This window comes from Akebia trifoliata, chromosome 11, assembly GCF_017979445.1.
Source record: "Akebia trifoliata isolate Shusen 1 chromosome 11, ASM1797944v1, whole genome shotgun sequence".
Lineage (NCBI taxonomy): Eukaryota > Viridiplantae > Streptophyta > Magnoliopsida > Ranunculales > Lardizabalaceae > Akebia > Akebia trifoliata.
Window position 1 is genome coordinate 37,809,188 of NC_141385.1, and position 21,386 is coordinate 37,830,573.

The 21,386-nt window shown below is 34.5% G+C and overlaps 2 protein-coding genes across 2 annotated transcripts; one reads left to right on the forward strand and one right to left on the reverse strand.

Annotated features, from left to right (window-relative positions):
* The first annotated feature begins 298 nt into the window (after positions 1 to 298).
* On the forward strand, positions 299 to 4,070 carry LOC147391509 (protein neprosin-like). The gene is made up of 7 exons (XM_086457752.1): positions 299 to 520; positions 812 to 898; positions 1,644 to 1,835; positions 1,920 to 2,087; positions 2,803 to 2,856; positions 2,939 to 3,088; positions 3,574 to 4,070. Exons 1-7 carry the CDS (start codon positions 350 to 352, stop codon positions 3,949 to 3,951), a joined length of 1,200 nt encoding a protein of 399 aa, XP_086313878.1. The 5' UTR covers positions 299 to 349; the 3' UTR covers positions 3,952 to 4,070.
* Positions 4,071 to 4,633: 563 nt separating this feature from the next.
* LOC147391510 (uncharacterized) lies at positions 4,634 to 15,858 on the reverse strand. Its single transcript, XM_086457753.1, has 10 exons — positions 15,797 to 15,858; positions 15,156 to 15,193; positions 15,001 to 15,058; positions 13,940 to 13,990; positions 12,686 to 12,778; positions 10,728 to 10,806; positions 10,501 to 10,595; positions 9,746 to 9,847; positions 7,453 to 7,607; positions 4,634 to 7,079 (listed from the first exon to the last, which is right to left on the reverse strand). The coding sequence occupies exons 3-9, from the start codon at positions 15,017 to 15,019 to the stop codon at positions 7,489 to 7,491; spliced, it is 558 nt and encodes a 185-aa protein (XP_086313879.1). The 5' UTR covers positions 15,020 to 15,058; positions 15,156 to 15,193; positions 15,797 to 15,858; the 3' UTR covers positions 4,634 to 7,079; positions 7,453 to 7,488.
* Between the last annotated feature and the right edge of the window lie 5,528 nt (positions 15,859 to 21,386).

The following is a 21,386-nucleotide window of genomic DNA, read 5'->3' on the forward strand; positions in this document are numbered from 1 at the left end:
ATATCATTTTGCAAATAAGAAACAATAACAATATAACGAGAGTCATATCTTTTATATATAGACTTCTCTGGTCCCATGCAACAGATTTCTTAAAGATGCGTGGTGATCCTTTTACACATCCTCTCCTGTACTTATTTCCTTTAGTACCTTTTAGGATTCGGATTTGGGGTAATTACAGCATATAAATTTACATATATACCAAAAAAATAAAAGGAAAGATGGTAATTAATTTGCCAAAATAAGCTTTGGATATCATTTTGCAAATAAGAAACAATAACAATATAACGAGAGTCATATCCTTATAAATAAAGGATTGCAGAACCAAATTCGTAATCAAAGACTTCAATCCATGGATGAGATGGGTCTGACTAAGTCATGGAAGTCGGTAGTATTTTTATTGGGTCTAACTCTTTTCTATAATGAAGTGGAAGGAGGGATGAGTTCTATCTCAAAACAAGAGGATTTGGAGTTGGAGAGACAACTCAAAATTCTCAATAAACCCCCAATCAAAACCGTTCAGGTATTTTCAAATCTCTATTTTGAAGATTATTTTATGGATAAATTAAAATATTTCTGTTTGAGATCATGGGTTAAAATTTCAGTTTGTCTGCAAAACTATGATTTCAACGTATAAGAAAATAAGGGGAGGAAAATTTTGGGTGTTAATTTTTAAAGATTTAAATATTTTTATTAAGAAATTACTTCTACAAAAAAAAAAATTAGATCAAATTAAATGTCTAAATTTATATTAATGATTTTGGATACATAAGCACGCGCTAGTGTCTATTAATGATTTGTATTGCTTTCTTAGGGAGATGCAGGCGATGTTTTTGATTGTATTGACATACACAAGCAGGCTGCGTTTGATAATCCTTTGCTCAAGAATCACAAAATACAGGTATCTTATATCTTCCTATTGTTGCTCTTTTTATTTTTGGTTGTTTTGTTGTTAGATATCGATAAAATTTTCAGAAATATGAATCAAGAAATAACCCTATAAGCCCAATTAACATCCAATGTTTGGGATTCTACGTACGATCATCCTAATAGAACTTATCCCATTGACTCTTATTTCCAGGATAAGAATCAATCATTTGATTTCGTATTTAGTGGATGGCATGTGTGTTTGCATATGATTTACAAAATCAAATATTCTATAGAGGGTTGGTTTCTAGTGTGTCGTGAAGAATGACTCGTGAGAGAACACATGATCATGACCGTGTAAATAAGAAATCCAATGGCTGAGATTTATACATATCCAGACAACATACATCTTGAAGATATTTATCTCTAGGGTAAATCTCAACCATTGTATTTTGCGTTTAAATGGCTGGTATCATTTTGTTTTTTCTGTGGGCCATCATTCACGAGTCACCAGATTCTGACCCTTCTATGAAAATTGAATTATTGTAATAATTAATCTAAAAGTATTATTTTTTGGGAAATTTTATATAAGTAGGTTAATTTTAGAATAACATGTATCAATTTGAGTGAAACAAAGGATTTTCATAATTTAAAAATGGATGAGAGGCTCTTTCCAATTTGATGTAAAAGATCCCGATAGCATTAACTCTCTACTTCATTTTCTTTCATTCTAATTAGCACCATATTCATTATTATTATTATTTGAATCATGAATACAGATGAGTCCTTCATCACTTCCAAAAGGGTTGATTCAGGAAACTTCACAAGTAGATAAATATTTAAAGGTTAGGCAGAAATTAATAGATTGCCCGAAAGGAACGGTCCCTATTCGAAGGACAAGTAAAGAAGATTTAAAACGAGCAAAATCTCTTGATGCTCATTCTCTCGCAAGTTTATTACCTGGTCACCATGTAAGTAGTAGGATGGTTCATATATATTTTGCTTTTAATTTCTTGATTTTAATTATAAATATTAGCAATTTATTTATTGATCAGCGAGCGAACGTTAGAACAAAAGAAACTACAGAAGTAACTTATTTTGGAGTTCAAGGGTATATAAACGCATATAATCCAAAGGTGGAAGCTAATCAAAGGAGTTTGGCTCTGATGTGGGCTGAAAATGGTCCGATTGATCAACTCAATAGCATACAAGCTGGATGGCAGGTAAGTGATATTTTTACATCCTTCATTGGTGTTAACATTATAGTAGTTCTAAAACTTGTCAACTAAGAACTAGGTTGAGTCAACCTCGACCTGGTTGGATTTAAAGAGGACTTGGCCCCAAAATCAATGGAATCAACTCACCAGGTCAACTAGTGAACTAAGCCGAGTCAGCTCATTGACTAGGCCGAGTAAGCCAATAAATGCAATGTGAGTGGGGACAGAAACTCATATGAGTCATTTTGTGATATAAAATAATTTTTGACTTTGGAGAGGACTTGGCCCCAAACTCAATGGAACCAACTCACCAAACAACTAGGGGAATAAGCTGAGTCAACTCATTGAAGAAGCCAAATCAGCTAAAAAATGCAATCACTACGTTAAAACTGGAAATTTTGATGGGCTAAAGCCCACAGATTTTAAAAATCGAATTTCAATGGCGCAGGGCCATTGAAATTTTTGATGTTCCTAAGATTTGAGGGCTTAAGAGCCATAAAATTTCTCTCATCCACCATTAATTTGCAATGATTTTGGCATGTCAAAAAAAAATCGACAATGAAAAATTTGATGCCTTGGGCATCCAATATGGGTTTTTTTCACATTGTGAAATCATCTATTTCCTAAATGGAAAAAAGAATAGAAAAGTTTTACTGCAATTACGGATATTTGATTATATAATGCCAATTAATTTAGATTCATAACTTATTGGATTTAACAGGTGTCTCCAGAATTATTTGGTGATGATCGCACTCGATTATTTGTATATTGGAGGGTAAGTTTTTTTTTTTTTAAATTATCCTTTAGAGCTTTTAATCAAAATACTCTACATATTACTTTTGTTATGCACATCACAGGTTGATGGTAATAATAAAACAACTGGTTGCTTCAATCTTTTTTGCCCTGGATTCGTACAAATTGATCCAAACAATCCCGTTGGTGATTTTTTATCACCAACATCTACATATGGTGGAACTCAATACGCAATTCCACTTTCCATCTTTCAGGTAAAATTTATTTTTAAAAATTTTTTCAAGTCGATTTGATTCAATTAATTACTTAAATTTTGAGTTTACTCAATGTTGATATACATTTGAAAAAACGCTTCTAGTCCATCAAAAACTCGGCTCAATTGAATTATAGATTCAACCAAGCTATGCCACATTTTATTTTATTTTTCTTATTTTGCTTTTATAATAATAATAATAGTAATAATTATTAGTATTATTATTATTATTATTAAAGTTGATATTGATCTTGACGGATTTCAAATGTAAGAGTCATGGCTTCGATGATGATGATGCCTTAAATTGAGGTAGTTTTTATTTTTATATCTAGGTCTTTAAAATTGAATATTACCCAAAATACCCGGGAAAAATTCTAGTAAAAAAACAAATCATGAGGTCATTTTTGTTCTTATTCCATACTTTGATGTTAACAATATTGAAGCCCTATTGCTTTAACTTACCTTTTTTATTTGTTTTTATGGAAGGATAAAGTTACTGGGAATTGGTGGCTAACATTAATAGATCGAAGTGTAAAATATGGCTACTGGCCCCGATCGTTGTTTACTCATTTAGGTGCAGGTGCTTCTGTGGTTTCTTGGGGAGGATTAGCAATAGGACCTACAAATGGGCCAAGTCCACCAATGGGTAGTGGACATTTTCCTGATCGTTACTATGATCATGCATGTTACTTCAGAAACATCGAAGTTATTATTGGATCCAACAATTCCTTTGTATATCCTTATATGCCTTTTTTGGAAGATAAGGTGGATGCCTCTAATTGCTATGATGTGTTAAACGTTGGGTTTAAGGATCAAAGGATTGGACATGTAATTAAGTTTGGTGGACCAGGAGGATTTTGTTGATCGAGTTCGTAAAAACGTATTATTAAAAAATGAGTATTTTGGGTTGATGCATGAAATAAGTATCATTGTTAATGTATTCAGGACTAGTATTATGAATAAAAGATACTTAATTTAATTTATTAATTTTTAATTACTAGTCAATGGATTACCATTTGTATTTAACTGTGAGTATGCGCATGGTTATCTCAATTGTTTATTGAATCAGTCGCAACAGGAAGATCATCTTCAAATGTCATTATAATATATGCTAATAATAAGTTGTCTTAAATGCCTATGCACACTACCTTAACCATTGGCATTTAACTATCTTCTTAACTAAAATTATCACAACATTTGTTAAGGAATGTTTACGATTTTGTAAAAAATATTTAATCATTGTATAATATTTAATCAACAAATACTTAGATCTCTTCTAATGGAGGCCCAATCATTCCGGGTTGAACAGCCGGTTGAATGTTTGCCGGTGCTACTTCATTGGCTGGATGGATTCGTTGTTCTTGATTACGCTTTACCCTTCTATCCAAGCAATAAATGACAAGTGCCAAAACAATGACAACTACAACAGACGCTGCTGTCGCTGCAATGATCAGTGTCCTCATAGGTATCTCGTCGGGACGAGTGAACTGCTCTGGTGGAAGGTCTTGTGTATGCGAGGACATCATCTGTCGTAGAAATGCAGTTAGTAAAACTATGATTAAAAGAATTTATTTATTTTCCACAAAGAATGAACTCGATTTTGGGTTTCACCATAAAATCATTGTCAATTTTACATTACCCTAAAAAAAAAAAAAAAAAATTTCCAACGACCATGATGAAGTAGTGCCAAAGCTATAGAAATAAAGAACTGTTATTATCAGACCATTTTTATGACTTATTAATATATTAATCTTTCAAGTTTCAAGTCAAAGTAATCTGTCTGTAGATAGCCATTCGACTTTTGGATTGGGGCCTGGTTAAGCTTAGCCCACAGTACGACTAGTTCTTGACTTGTCTGTGTTCGACCAAGAATCATTTGCTTCTGTATTCCTTATACCTTCCTCTCTCTTTCACAAAGTTTTATGTGTACAGATACAGACTTGTTCTTTACTTGTCTGTGTTCAATCTATGGCCCTCCAATATTAGTTCATGTTACTTGTGTATTCTCTATGTTCGGATACGGATTGGTTGTAAACTGATGTGAGTTTAGAACTATCATACTAAATCTTCATTCTCTCCTACTTTAATTGATGGGGTTTAGTCAAAAACTTAAGTTTATCCAGCATATCCAACAAATTCACCAAAAAGTTTTCGAGAACCTTGAAATGGTACAAGAAAAATACAAGGAAAACCATGATAAGCATCGTACTTGGCACACTTTTCAGATTGGTGATGGAGTGTGGTTACAAATTGGGAAAGCACAATTGCAAGGGCCTAACAGGAAATTGAAGCCATTACGTTATGGTCCATTCATAATTCTAGAGCAGTATGGTACCAATGCCTTCATGTTGGATTTGCCAGGATATATACTAATATTTTCAGTGACCAATGCAGAAAATATCAAGCTTTTTGAGCCATCACTACTCGATCAGCAAACGAATCACCATTACTGCAAGCAGTGCATGATCTGATTCCTAGTGAAGTAACTTCAAAAGAATTGGTGCTTGAGAAGACTTGGATGACCAAATTGGGGGAACAAGAGTTCTTTGGGATGTGCCCCACAGGAAAATTTCCAAATCGTGCCAAGTGGTATTCTACAGAGCAGGTGCGGGAAAAATTTCCCCACCTCTCTACTTGATGATTTTGAGGGACCAAAAGCCTTCTGATGGGGGAGGTCTGATCCTTTGGTAGTGACCATTCAAGCACCACCACCAACGAGGCAACGACCCATTCAAACCCATCATCGAATAAAGGAAGAAAATGTCTCCTATTACCACCCACACACCCTAGATTCTCTCCTCTCTTCTACCGCACACCCAAATCATCAGGGAATTAAATAAATTAACTCTTTACCTATAAATTAATAGGGCTCATCAGGTCTGGAAAAACAACATTTCCAGTAGGCAACTTGTAAAGATCTCTCTATTTTAGTAGAAGTTTTGCACATCCTGAGCACATGGATGTTTCCCTCATTCATAAGGGTTTTTTATTTTCTCTGTAAACATTTCTCTATTTTAGTAGACTTTTTCTCTCTATTCTTGTCTTCTTCTGCTTTAATTTCTGTACTTTATTTTCTGTGTGTGCAATTTGTTGTTAGAGTAGATCAACCAGAAATCTGTGTTGCTGTTTGCTGTTGTGTGGGTGGAGCAAAATAAAAAATACAGTGGACATGGCAGGACAATTCAAAGGATTAAAAGCAAAGTTTTAAAAATAAAAATGAGATAATCAAAGGGACATATTTTATCATACCTGGTTTAAAACCATGTTCCCAAGTCTTGCAAGGACAATGCGAGAGTTGTCTGTCACTTCAAGGACTTGGGAGCTATATATATATAGGCAACGGCTGTCAACGTAAAATAATTGCCACTTTGGGCATGCACACAATTTACATTTCATTCCGTTTTCAGCAAAGACCTGGGTGGCAGAGGGGGGGGGGGGGGGGAGGCAAGGGCTGTCAACGTAAAATAATTGCCACTTTGGGCATGCACACACAATTTACATTTCATTCTGTTTTCAGCAAAGACCTGGGTGGCAAGGGGGTGGGGGGGGAGGCAAGGGCTGTCAACGTAAAATAATTGCCACTTTGGGCATGCACACACAATTTACATTTCATTCCGTTTTCAGCAAAGACCTGGGTGGCATTACAAATTTAAACATATCTACTAATCTAGCATGTTTACTAAATTTACTTATTTAAAAACTTTTATATTACGCCATCCATACTAAACTTGCCAACTTAAATGTCTGTTTACCACTACATAACAACACTCAATTTCTAGAAGATAGACTCTTCAGACACCATGTCACAACAAGCTTGTTGAATGCATGATGAGATACTTTATCAAAAGAAAATCTCCCTTAACAGATGATAATAAATTGTACACATATGCTGGCATATCAAGATTGTAGGGATCAGTGTGTCTTAACACTTCGTACCTATGTTAGACACCAATACACATGTCCTTGTCATATAGAACTTCCAGTAGTCGGATCTGCAGAGATCACCGTCAGATTACTCAAATATGGATACATGAATAATGCCGCAAAATGATTACTCAAACATGCATATATGCATTATGCCACAAAAGATTTGCTCTCTTGAAGGAAGCAAGCCATCTAGGTGTTTATATATAGCATTAAAGCTTTGAAGAAACTTATGATGGGTGAGATTGTGAGAATTCAGCTCACCTTATCTCAAAAATCCTAGGATCAGCTTTTGAGACCACTCAAATTAAAGATCTTGAAAGCTCAGCATTGCACATCCATTCATGCACAAAGTGTGCACTAACAGACAATGCCGCACACGTGCACAAGAGATAACCAAGCAATACATCTACGAACAAAGCTAAAAAAATGGGGACATACAGAAAGTGCAGCTACAGCACGACCACTACGAAGTTGCTATGCTCGCTGCATAATGATGCATAGTGCTTCAGGTGTTGCTAGTCCACGTGCATTAGATGGCAAGTCCACTCTCTGTTGATCTCCAATATTGGTTGGTGAAGGAGATGCTTGATTCCCTGCATCAATCAAATAAAATAATATATATATATATATATATATATATATATATATATATATATATATATATATATATATATATATATATATATATAAAAGAAAAGAAAAAGAGGATTATGTTAAGCAACAGATAAGTAGAAGTGATTCAGTCAGCCAGGGCAGACTGTCGCCCCTAGGTCAAGATGATTGGATGGTCATCGGGACTCAACACACAAATCTCTCAAAGGCCATTCAACATTCTTGACTCTATGGAGGACATGTTCCCGAGTCTAACAGCAACATCTTACTCTTATTAGAAGTTAGTTCGGTAACATGTTTGAAGTTATTACCATCGACTGATAAAACCAGCTCCATGCGGTTTATGAACTCGAAAAGTATGTTCAAAGAATCAGGAATGGGCTGAATTAAAGAAAAAGAAGCCACGAAAATTTTCAGTAGAAGCAATTAAAAGGTTGGGTTGGAAATATCTAAGAAGTCCTTTGTGTGGGGCTGTAGTTTCACATATGTTCCCTTTGGGAGAGTCGCGTTTTTAACTCGCACAGTGTCTCCCTCTCGTAAGAGTATGTTTTCCATCATCTATATACAGCACAATTGAAATATAAAAAAAAAATGTTAGTTTCACTAACCCTTGCATAATCAAGGTGAGCACTCAAACAACACAATATGGAAAACAACACAATTGACACCAAAAGGCATTTTAGTTGAAAGTAGAGGTGCTTCTCCACCCAAGTGGGGCATGTCATCAGTTTGAAAACAGGGAGATAAATCACCAAAAAATTCAAGTTTTGTTAGAACTTGCTGTATTTCCCAAACCCATAGGACCCAACTACGAACTGGTTCACTTTGTACTGATTCGCGGTTTGGTTTGACATTTTGAAGAAAGAGTGAAAAAAGCAATGATGTAAGGTTTGAAGATAGGATTTTAGGTGTCAAATAAGATCCACAGGTCCCCTACTCACTTTACACATGGAACAAAAATCAATGGAGGTAATGAATCATACATGTCTAGAATATATGAACTTAATTGTGTTAATATATTCATTCGAGATGTAGCCTACAGAAAGTCTAGAATATATTCTAGTGAGTCAAGTAGCACTGGTTAAACATTTTATATGAGAGGGTCAAATTGTACTTGCAACCCATAGTTCCAAGCAAAGATATGATGCAGAATTGCACAATCCTACAAATATATTCTAGTGAAACATTTGAATGGCAATATATAACCTTCAGAAACAAAAGAATTCTAAATAACACTAAGGCCAATAGAGAAATAATGATGATGTTGGCAATAATAATAACACATAAAACTATTGTTATTATAGGTAGTAAGGAACTTCAAGTACTTTACCTCTATAGGTAGATTGGCTAGGAATAGATTAATGGCACCAGGATTATAAATTTCAAAAGAAATAATAAGTTGAAGATCGATTCATATACTAATTTCTCTTATGGGACTTGTCCAACATGGACAACACAAGTTGGATTAGTAATTGAGGAGAGTTTGATAGGATTCGATAGTATTTGGGAGTGAGATTCCTATATTTCGATGAAACTTAGAGGGCTGTGGTTTTGGATTTCTCATGTGGTAATCCATTTGAGCAAAACAGCCTCCTTAGTAAGGCTCACAATCTTACTATGTTAGTAAGAAAAGGGTTTTACAAAAAAAAACTACAACTGACAATAAACAGAATAAAGGGCACTATGTGAAAAAGACTCATTTTTGACGGTCTTAGCCCGTCAAATTTCTCAAAATTTGACGGACCCTCCTGTCAAATATTCTATTGTAGAAATTTTTTTTGACGGCCCTAGACTATCAAATTATTGGAGAATGGACTACAAAAAAATTAAAAAAAAAAAATCCATAGAGTATGACCGTCAAATTTAGAGGTTTAACAAACAATAGCACGGTCCTCTAATTCACTAATCACAATGAACGAAATAATATATAAAAAAAATTAGAAAAAGAAAAAACAAAAGAAAAATCATAAAACAAGCTCCAAATTAAATTAAATAACCCAGAATTAATATACATGTAAATCTCTTTGTTAAGATCGAAAATTTTGTCGAAGCTACAAATAACTGACAATAATTAAACTAACAAATAACTTTGCAGCAAGAACAACCCTAATATAAGAACCTTGAAGCGCATCAACTTTGTATGGTAACTTCTGTATGTGCGCATTCCCAGTACCGAGTTGATAGTTTGCACCACTTCCCCAACTGAAGACCTCCGAAGAAACTGTAAACATAAGTGATCACTCATGATATCAACTAACCCATCTATGGAAGCCACAATAACAAAATGAACCTCAGAAGTTAAACATATAGTCAGATTGTGATAACAAACTTGAATTACGCTCATTTCCAACAACCTGCAACACAGGCCCGCAGAGGAGATCAACAGGGGTTCAAATTGAACTGAACACTGCTGAACAATTGCAATATCCAAACTTGGTTACTGTGAGTGATACTGGTATAAGCTACAAAAGAAGAGTTTTTATTATGTCCAAGCTACAACTCATTTGACAAATAAGCACAGTTTGACAGTAATAAACTAAATTTCAGGGCAATTCTAGTAAGGGAAGTGGGTCCAGACATGACTTAGTGGGTAAATATGTAATTTAATTATTAAGTTGGCTGGAATGAACTAAGAGTGAGGGGATCAAAGGTCTAGATTCTCCTGGACTATCTTTTCTCTTCTACTTCTCCTTCCCTTATATTATTGTATCAAACATCCTATCTCCTCACAAATTTTAAGTTCATCTACTTCTAGACTAAGATGGGTAGAAAAGTATTTGATGACACAAATATTAGCAATTTCACTCACCATGGTAGACAAAAAATAAAAAAAAAAATTTGAAAAAGCACCTAATTAGAAGATCATATGCTTACATGAAGCCAATAAAACATTGTCTTCAGCAAATTCCTCTCCACCACTAGGCCCATCAAGGAGATCACCTCGCTTGTTTTCAAGACTGCTTGAATATCTGTTTTGCAATCCACAAAAATATGAACTAAAATCTAGTGAAAGACTTAAAGAGAAGTTATGAGAAGTCAGTGATCCTCCAAGACTGATCCAATAGAAAACTTATCAGAGAAAACCAGATATGATAAAGTACCCAGTTGTAAGTTGATGATTAGACTGATTCAAGCCGTCGCAAGTTTCTCTCTGCAACAAAGAAAGGTGGCCCTTGCCACCTGCCATCATACTCTGTTAGTCGTTACAGCCATTTTCCAGTCTCTATATATTTTCTAACAATACTACTTAATAAAAGAATAGTACCATAATCTTGAAAAATGTATGAAACAATCATTTGTACCTGTGACCAATAGAATCAGTAAAAATAAAATTATCAAAAGCAGCTCTAAAAAACCTATAATAAAAGTCTCTCTAATACTCAATAATCTCTTGGGGGGCATATAATAATTTATGAGCTTATCCCATTGTAATAGTGCAATGGGATACCCAACCAAATCTGCATCTGTCAAGAAAAAGAATTGCTACTGGAATACACCAGTTCAGATGGTATCTCATACGTTACGGTTTTTTTTTTTTTTTGTGTTCAGTTGTACATGTCAGCAGTAAGACTACCTCTTTGAAAACTCTTGACTGCGATTAGCCGCAGCAACAACGGTGTTCATTAGAATGCCACGGAATCCACCTTTTTCCAATTCGTGAATCCCAGCAATGGTAGTCCCACCAGGTGATGCAACATCGTCTTTAAGCTGCCCTGGGTGCTTTCCGGTGTTAATGGCCATAGCTGCTGCCCCCAAAACCTATAAATACAAACACACGGGCAACTCTTTATTGGGAGATATATATATATATATATATATCAATCATATATTAGCCAATTAGTTTAGAGAATCACTGATTGATTCCGTGAATTATCAACTAATTCAGCAAATTAATCGGGCAACTCTTTATTGGGAGATTTTGTGATAGTGGTAGGGATGCTATGCACAGAAGATGGCACCTTCGAATGTGTATGTGTGTGTATTATAAAGGAAATACTAAAGGGCAAAATATTATCTAAATTTTGCCAATTTTCCCATGAGAAGGCTTCCACTCTCCTAATTGTTATTGTTAAATCATGTGGGGTATAGAGACTTATAAAAATTTTCCTTAAAAATATGCCTTAAATAACTACTCATTTGGGATAAGATATCATTCAACTCAAATGTGTTGAGCAAATATTATCATTCAACGTGGCATCCAAGGGAGGTCTTTGGTTGATTAGCTACCTAACCCCTTGGAGTACAGGATACAAAATGGAGTTAGCGATGTCACCAAAGTGAAGAAAAGAAAAAAATGACCCGCTTTTGGACGGTTCTTGTCTCCTCTTGTATACTAATAAGAACGTTTTTCAGCCACACAGATTAACATTGGAAACTCATCTTGTTAGGCCCAATCCCACAACTCGATGGGCTGTCAAATGAATTGGGTCAAGATCTCAGACCACACCAACTTGGACCCAGTTTGATCCAATATATTAGGTCCCTCATAGTATTTAAAAGAGTCATGCTGGAGTTACAGTGAAATTGACATCGTTTGGGACAATGGTGTGCACAGAACCATAGATGCTTCTCACTCATATCTAAATGACAAGCATCTATCTTTCTATAGACACATCCACGTCAACAATGTCCCAAATGATATCAATTTCAATTTTACTTCAGCATTTCCCTGTGAGTCGTGCTGGGATGACACGAAGAGAGACACAGAGGTGACACAATGACATCGTGGCGTGCACATAACCGTAGATACTTTTCTGCAAGATGCAAGTAAAAAACATTTACAGTTACATGCACTCCACCATGTCATGTGTCACCTCTGTGTCCCCATTTGTGCCAAACCAAATAAATACCCATATTCATCCAAATTTTTCACTTCTTTCCATACCAACAAATCACAATCAATGTGATATGCACATGTTTGTTTATCAACACAATGTTCCCTAATCACATATTTTAAGCACCCTAGATGCATGTTTCTATTAGGCATAGAAACGTCAAAGAAGAGAGTTAGTAACAAGTAACTAGAGAATAAAGAGAGAGACATAGATGGATCATTTACCTTTTACACTCACACATCTTTTCCGTAAGTTCTTCCAATTGTCGACTTTGCCGATTTGAATCCTTAACCTTCTCCAGCTTCTGGAATCCATTTCTGTGAGGAAATAAACATCATGGCTATTTCAGAAATCCTTACACAATATATGAAATTCATGACAATCCAAAAGGCAATAACGAAGCCTAATCCCAAGGACTTTGGGTTGGCTAAACAAATCTTGCTCCTCTATTCCACTCTATCCAAAAGGAATTATTAATACCATGAATCAAGTTTCTGCCTAGCAAATGAACAAGCACGAATACTGTAAGCACATGGGGTGGCTTACACAAGTGAAAAGGCTTTATGGACCCTCATGTTTCATGATTTTCTATCAACTAGTCATGGAGGGAAAACTTTTTATTTTAAGTACTAGATGCGTAGTACTCACTAGTTAGCTCTCATTTCTTTACTCTTCAGCAATGTCATGATACCATAGATGAGAGAAAAAAAAGATATATCCTTATTGTTGGGGATATTGGGTGTTCTAAGAATGCTTCACAAAAAAGTAAGGCTTCTTTGGATTATGGTTTCTAAATATAAATTATATATATATATATATATATATAGTTAGTCTATATTTACTCTCTATTCTTACTTTCATTTTCTAGGGTCCACGTAAATAATGTATTGGACGATCCCACAACATAATGAATATATGAGCCTCAGTGTATCCTTTTGGGTTGCCTTGGATCCTAACCAATACACCCCCACACACATACCACTCATTCATTTTATGACCTAGCTAGCCATGTCTATTAGCATAATGGACCATTGCATTTGAATCGACACAATTCCTTTCTTTGTGCTTGGTTTTATTCAAGAAATTTAGTCCAAATCATCACATTGTTTAAGGCTTGATTGCACATTGGACAAGTGAGACTGAATCAATCCAACACATACTAATGGTCAATTAATCAATCAATATCGGTATGGGATCTTGACAAATAGAAAATGTCCCTCAGCTTTGCAATGCCAAGAATGCATCTCATTTGGATTGTTCAAGCGCACTAAACATAGACAAAAAAATGTCCGATTGTGATGCATTAGCCTATTTATAGCCTTACACTTAAACAACTAAGAATATAAATCATGAGAATCTATATATTAGGTAGAAAAAGAATATCTACTTGTAATTAAATCTATAATCTATATCATCAATGACTCAAATTTTTTAGGTTGTGAAAATAAACATGATTTTATTCAGGTTGGAGACTTTACCTGTAATGAGTTCAGAATCCAGTATTTGGTAGAACAAGTAGCACTGTAAGTCTGCACAATCAATCAGAATTAATATTATTAAAAATAAAAACCTGAGATGTTGGTCAGAAACATTAGATCCAAGATTCAATCATCAAATTTTTATTTGTTTTTAGGTTTTGTTTCGTGTAAAATTAACACATTTGGGAAACAAAAAATCAAAATTAATATATTTTGTGAAATCCAAAACCCTAGATGTCATCCTCATCAATCTGAACAACGCTATGGATCCATCAACCTGAGAGAGAGAGAGAGAGTCACCTTCAAAAACAATAGATCACTCCATCGTTTCCAATCTTGAGAGATCGAGAGATCACTTCGAGCGATCAAATAGAGAGCGATTGAGCGATGACATCGATCCAGAGATGAGATCGAGGGAGACAGGGAGAGAAATCGATTGACGGTGAGAAAGCAATGGAGAGATCGATCGATTGAATGAAATAGAGAGAGAGGCAGAGAGTGAGAGGTCGATCGATCGACTGTGAGAGAGAGACAGTAAGATTCGACTGTGAGAGAGGGAGAGAAACAGTAAGATTCAACTGTGAGATTGAGTGAGACAGAGAGAGAGGCAGAGACTGAGGTCGATCGATCGACTGTGAGAGAGGGAGAGAAACAAATTGACTGCGAGAGAGGGAAAGAGGGGCTAAGTTCGGGTTTAAGATTCGACCGAAAACGTGGTCCATGGGCCACGAAATTTCGGGTTTAAAATTCGATGGGCCAGGCCCAACAAATTTTTTTAGAAAAAATTGTGATTTTCACGTGGTGGGGATTGATTCATGATACCTCATTAGTTAGTTACTTCAATGCACCATTTTTCTAAATAGGATAAGCCTGCTTTTACATACTCCATATCATTGGGTGAGCAGCACAAACGCTGCAAAAGAAGGCCGAGGAAAATGAAAAGAATGTAAATAAGGACACGGTGACAAGAGCAACATAGTTATACTCATTTTTGTTTGGCTAAAATACTGCATAGCAGATTTAATGGGATCAACAAGAAAATACGAGTTGAACCAATTTACCTATTGAATAGCTGAACATTGATGAACAAGAATACTTGATTGAACATTGAGTGTGCAGCTGCAATTCCAAACTCATGCACCCATTGCAAAGTGAAAATTAGTAGAAATAAATCTTTATATTGAAGATTATACAAGAGTGAAAGGAAAGCCCAAACCAATATGGATTGAAATCTCCTAATTTCAGCTTGCCAGCCTAAAGTGTACACATCAGACATCATTAGTTAATTGAAAATACACCAAGAGAGTGTAGTAGATAAGTTAAGATAGGAAAAGATACACAACTCAAAACATGACCATGTCTTCTAAAGTTTACATTACTTGGACACTTCAAATGGGAGCCATATCCATGTCCAGCATTTTTAACTTAATCTTTCTTTTCTTAAGGGCGTGTTTGATTGCATGGCCAACTCTAAGGAAAATAGTACACCGTGGAAAACTTAAATTTAACGTTGTTTGGGATTTTAAAGCCTAACCCTGCCTAATGCAGGAACCCTTAGCTATCTCTTGAGATTTTAAAGCCTAAAGGCTTGCAAAGAAGAAGCATAACAAATTACCAGCACTGGAAGTATTTTTTCACCCAAAAATATGGCACAACTAACAAGGTCAACTTTACCAACACTGGAAGTATTTACACAATCATACAGATAGGAACAAAAAAAGAATGCTACCAAAATAAGTACATGACAGTTACTATTCAATGGCACACTCAACAATTTAATTTGTAGTTACTATATATATTTTTTGATAAATAACAAACAACAATATCTCCATTTATAGAAGATCTTATTTCAGTTACCTTGATCAGTTGTGTCCCATTCACATAGAATGCCTTCCCATCCACCATGAATTGTGTCCCATTCCTTCCTACAAAACTCATCTCAGGTTCGTTAAAATAATCAAATCTCAAGTCCCTAAAAGACATGTAAATGAAGGCAACACAAGATGTAAAACCAAGAATTGGGTACAACAGCCCATCTCCTACCAACATTTTTCACTCTCTGATGTAGAATCTCACCAAAATAGAAGAAAATAACAAAAGGGTCAAAACTAATAGAGATATTGGCATCTATTCTAAGCTCTAAACCATGAAAGTCTAAAAATCTTGGATACCTAGATCAAGATTTGGTTTCTTAGATCTCTTAACAAATTATGTGAGTGAAAAAAAAATTAAAATACTAAATCCAAAACATGTTCAACAATAATGTTTGGTAGTACTCTATATAAGCATTCAACTCATAGGCTAGTCATGTTTGACAAGTTACTTAGTGGCGGAAAGACATTTCTTGTGCCATTTATGCCACTAATCCTCCTACATAAAGAAATTCAACCAAGCATTAACTACTACAATGAATTGTTTAGTCAAAGATTACTAAAAAACATTAACAAAACAATTAAGAGAACAGATATAAGGAAGGATTACTCGCAGCCTATATAATTTGGTCAAAAAAGAAATGGAGATGGGATGTGGAAAATCTACTAATATTTCAATTAATTGTGATAATTTAGTTTACAGATGCTATAAGTTTTAGTACCTCTAGCTTACCTCCCAAAGCCCAAGGATCATCCATTTCAACCATGGAATTGAATTTTTAAATATTTCTATAAAACATATAAGAAAAATATTTTTCATTTCTATGGAGACCAAAAAGAAACAATACTAAAATTTTTTATTTACATAATTTTTATAAAGTTTTCTTTTTTGGGAAACTAGGTATTTGGGCCTTTTGAAATTGGATGAATCAAATATCTATAGAACAAGTCTTACTTTTAAAACTTTTTTGGGGGAAAAAATCAGTCTCTCTCTCTCTCTCTCTCGGTATTTTGAGGATAAAAAAATATAAAAAAATTTCTTTCTTCTCTTTCACTGGAGAGATCCACAATAGAGGAAGGTTTTTTCGAGGTTAAATCCTAATGGAAGCATTATAACTCGAGTAGGGTGTAAGATATTATATATGAAATCTTAATTGACTATAAATTTACATTGATTTACTGTTGTAAGCTAATCTCCAATCCATAACATATCTAGGGCTCAAGTTTAATTATCCATCAAAAATAAATTGAGAAACAGAAATGAACGGCTTGAATTGGAAAAAATTACAGATTCTAGGATTTCAAATCAAACAAAAATCACAAATTAAATTACTTGAATCAATAAAAAACTAAAGAACTAGGGTTTATCATAATGGAATTGAAGAAAACTAATGTTTCTTCTTAAAGACTTACAAATTTGAAATTCTTTATAGATCTTCTATCATTATCTTCCTTTGACTTCTATCGTTCTCGAAATCAACCAAAGAGAATGAGATCCTTCTACCGCCCCTTTTTCTTCTTCTTCTTCTGGTGAAACAAAGATCAAAAGCCAGCTTTAAAATCGAATATGAGAAACGAGTAGGGTTTTGTGAGAATAGGAGAAGCACAACTTTGAAATCGACTATGGTGAGTAACCGAAGATGGGAGACGTTGTTTTAAAATCGAAGATTTGGAGAAATCGATGGTCAGAGATTGATTTACAGTCGAATATTTAGGGGAATCGGAGATGAGAGATCAATTTACAATCGAAGATTAAGAGAAATAGAAGACGAGAGATCGATTTCCAATTGAAGATTTAAACAAATCAAAGGGGAGAGATCGATTTAGAATTAAAAAAATTAGAGAAATTGAAGGTTTCTTCTCGATTGTTATGTCTTCGTTCGACCACGAGACCAGGTTTTGAATCCGAAACTTGCGTAAAAAATAGAGGAGAACGAGTTTTGATTTTGTTAAAAACTAATATTAGATAAGGAGACAATTTAACAGAGTAAGTAACCACGATGAAAGAGTAAGAGCTGAGAGAGAGGAAGAGCCCTTCTTCCTTACTTCCATATATTGACGGTTACATTTTCTGTTGCAACAGATGGATACAACGAGGGTTTAAATGTGGCCGTCGTTGCAAATCGTTGCTATAGAAGCAATTTCCTGTAGTGATTACAATCAACTTGATTTTGATATTATAATTAATAAATGAAAATTATTGAAATGCACTCTATTTCAAATCCGTGTAATAATAATAGTTGTAGTAATAATAATAATAAATCCATTTACTAATGCCAAACTGTGGCTTGATTCATGATTCAGTTCCGCTCAGTTGAGCCAACCACCAACATCACCATCCTCATTTTATAAAAAATAAAAAATAAAACTTTGTTTTGCTTGAGTTTAGACTTTTACATAATAAAAAAAATTAAATAAAATTAAAACAAGGTGTCACCACTTTTCTATACGTTACTCAACCTTAGTCGATTAAACTGGTGATCATAGTATCACCAAATCTCTGTCAGTCTCCATCATAATATCATGGTATCACACCCACCAAATCTCTGTCAGTCTCCATCATAGTATCATGGTATCACACCCACCAAATCTTTGTCAATCTCCATCATAGCATCATATATCATAATCTCTCTTTGAGTCTCCATCATAGTATCACATTACCTACTTTCTCTCTCTCTCTCTCTCATGATTTTTAAATTCGTCCAAGACTGAGACGTATCGTCTGAGTTAACTTGATATCAGAGTTGAACGAGACCAACTCACAAAGTCATTTTTTCATCGAGTTTTACGCCTCACAGTGTAATTTTTTAAGTTATGTCACGAGACGTCGCAAACGTATCGGAAAACTCGTCCGAGACAACTCGATATCGGAGCTGAACGAGACGAGACGCGATATCGAGTTTAAAAATCATGCTCTCTCTCTCTCTCTCTAATGCTTCAAATCGTATGATTTACTTCAGGTAGGTACCTTGAACAACTAGATCAAATAAATAAAAAAGTCTAGAATTCATTTTTAAAAAATTAACAAATTAAAAAAAAAAAATACTCTATGTAAAATTCACAAAGTCATTTTCTCAATACATTTGGCTTTCTTTCTCTCTCCTGCCTTTTTGCAGTCATATCTGTACTCTGTTTTCTCAATCATGATACAGCTATACTTGTTGTTGAAAAATGGAAACCCTAGAAAAGAAAAAGCAAGAACCCTAGGTTTTCCAAACCTCAAACAACGTTTGATGCTAAAAACAAACATACAGTTAAGATGCAATTATGTATACCGAACTACCTCACGTGCCACGTCAGGTTTTTATGAGAGTCCTGATGAATGCACGCGGCTGACGTGGTAAGGGGACAGAACATATATCATTTTCATTGGGATTCACAGGTAAAAGATGTGCGGTTCCGTTGGCCTTATCATCCACGTACCCAACCGTGTGCATTCAAAATTATTATTATTATTATTATTATTTTTTAGACACCATCGTTTTAAAAGTACGAATGAGACAAAATTAGTGGTAGTGATAATCTGACGCCTCCCTCCAACATACATTCTCATCATAGAATCTTAGATCATTTGCCTCGGGATATGCTTGTACTGAGGCAAATGATGGGGGCAAAGGGGTCGTCAGAAAATCATTATTCAGAAGGAAGGTAAAATGGAAACCGAGATGACTCATTCATGCATTTATAATGAGAACTTAGTTTTTAATTATAGATTAATGTATTTTCACTCTTAAATTTTTATTTTATATATAATGTAAAAAACATCAAAACTATTTGGCTCAGTTATTATAAATTCTATTGAAAATTTTAAAATATATATATCATATAAATCATCCCAATTTGGATGAATTGCTGTGATGGGCAACTCACATCGACTCTTTTGTGTGGTCAATGGTCACAAATAATGCTAGCAGTAAGATCCTTAGATCAAGGTATACAAAATCCAAGAGAAGACCATATGGTTACATCGAATCCATAGGAAATACATTGGTTTGGTTGTAAATAACTTCTTGACAGAGCCATTCTTAAAATCCTATCTTGTTAGTGGCACGATAAGAGCCATGACCATAGATTTGCTCTAAGTTGGGTAATTGTCTCATTACTGTCCAAGTTGTATATAAAATTGAGCAATCGAATACCTTCTCGGAAGATTGAGCAATTGACGCAATTAAATAACTTATTTTTCATTACTGTTCAAGTTGTATATACGTAGAACAAGAGAGAAAACAAAGAAAGAAAAAACATAAAAAATAGAAACAACGTAAAAAAAACATCAAATTTGGAAGTGTTATACCATTAAGTATTGCCTTCCAAATTTGTTTGCAAGAAACAATTTCCTTCAATCCTATGATAATCACGCTGATAATGTATCTGAATGATGATTACGAAGTACTGTTTGCAAGAAACAAAATCCTCTACCTTGTTAAAAAGTAAATAGGAGGTTCTATTTTTCTTATGTGTATGTGCGTAATAGAGGTTCTATTTTTCTTACGTGCGCGTGTGTGTGTGTGTAATTTATTATTATTTGATGTGTCAATTGCCTACAATGTGCCAGTCCCTGCATTAGAAGTGAGTCCTCCTAGCCTAAATCCAATGCCACAAGGTTGTAGAGGACTAAGTTCTATGAACTTTGAAAAGCAAATTTCAAAAAATTGTTATTTCTCACCGTTGAATTTTAATTGTAATTTTAAAATTTGGAGTTCCATAGCCATCCATTTTCCAAACCTGGATCAAGCCCAAAAAGAAAAATGGGAGAAGGATTTTGGAAGCAGTCCCCTCCTACGATTTGATGATTGATTCAATCAAGAATGGATTATGCATTCAATCGTCGTGCCCTTCTATGAACGAGAAAATCTACTTTTTTATTTTTTCCCACTTTTGATATGAGTTTTCCTATGAAATCTAGAGGACTGTGGTACTGTGCCAATGTGGTAATCCATCCAGCCCAAGGACACATACTAAGAGTTAAAATCTTACTAAGTTAGTAAGAAAATTATTTTCCATTGAAAGTCACTGGTTAAAACCTAGATAGCCCAACTAACTTAATAAGATTTTGAATCTTACTTAGGGTTGTTATACCCACATCCACTATCACATTAGAAATTCAATACCACAGCCTTCTATATTTCACAAAAAAAAAAATCAGATACAAATTTAAAGTTAAAGTTAACGGGATAAAGCAACTTTAAAAAAAGAAAATTTCAAAGTTCTTATAAAGTTTTCCTTTACAACTCTTTGGCATTAGATTACGTTTTTGGATGCCACAAGATGATGCTGTCAAAAGACTTTCCATATTGAAGTCAGTAAAAAAAAATTGTATTTTTTCTAAAATTTTAAATAGAAATTTACCTTCCAAGTATCACTATAATATTTTTATTACAAAAACACCTTTGGAATTGTGAATCCAAGGGAACCTATTTCATCAAGTTTGTTACTCAACAATACCTATTCTTCTCAGCAATGACTCTTTCTCTTAAAATCATGGATGAACCCCAAAAAATTTTATTTTTATTTTTTAATTTGAATTTTACCATCATGGAATTTGGAGTGTTGGGATGTTGGATTGCCAACGTGGC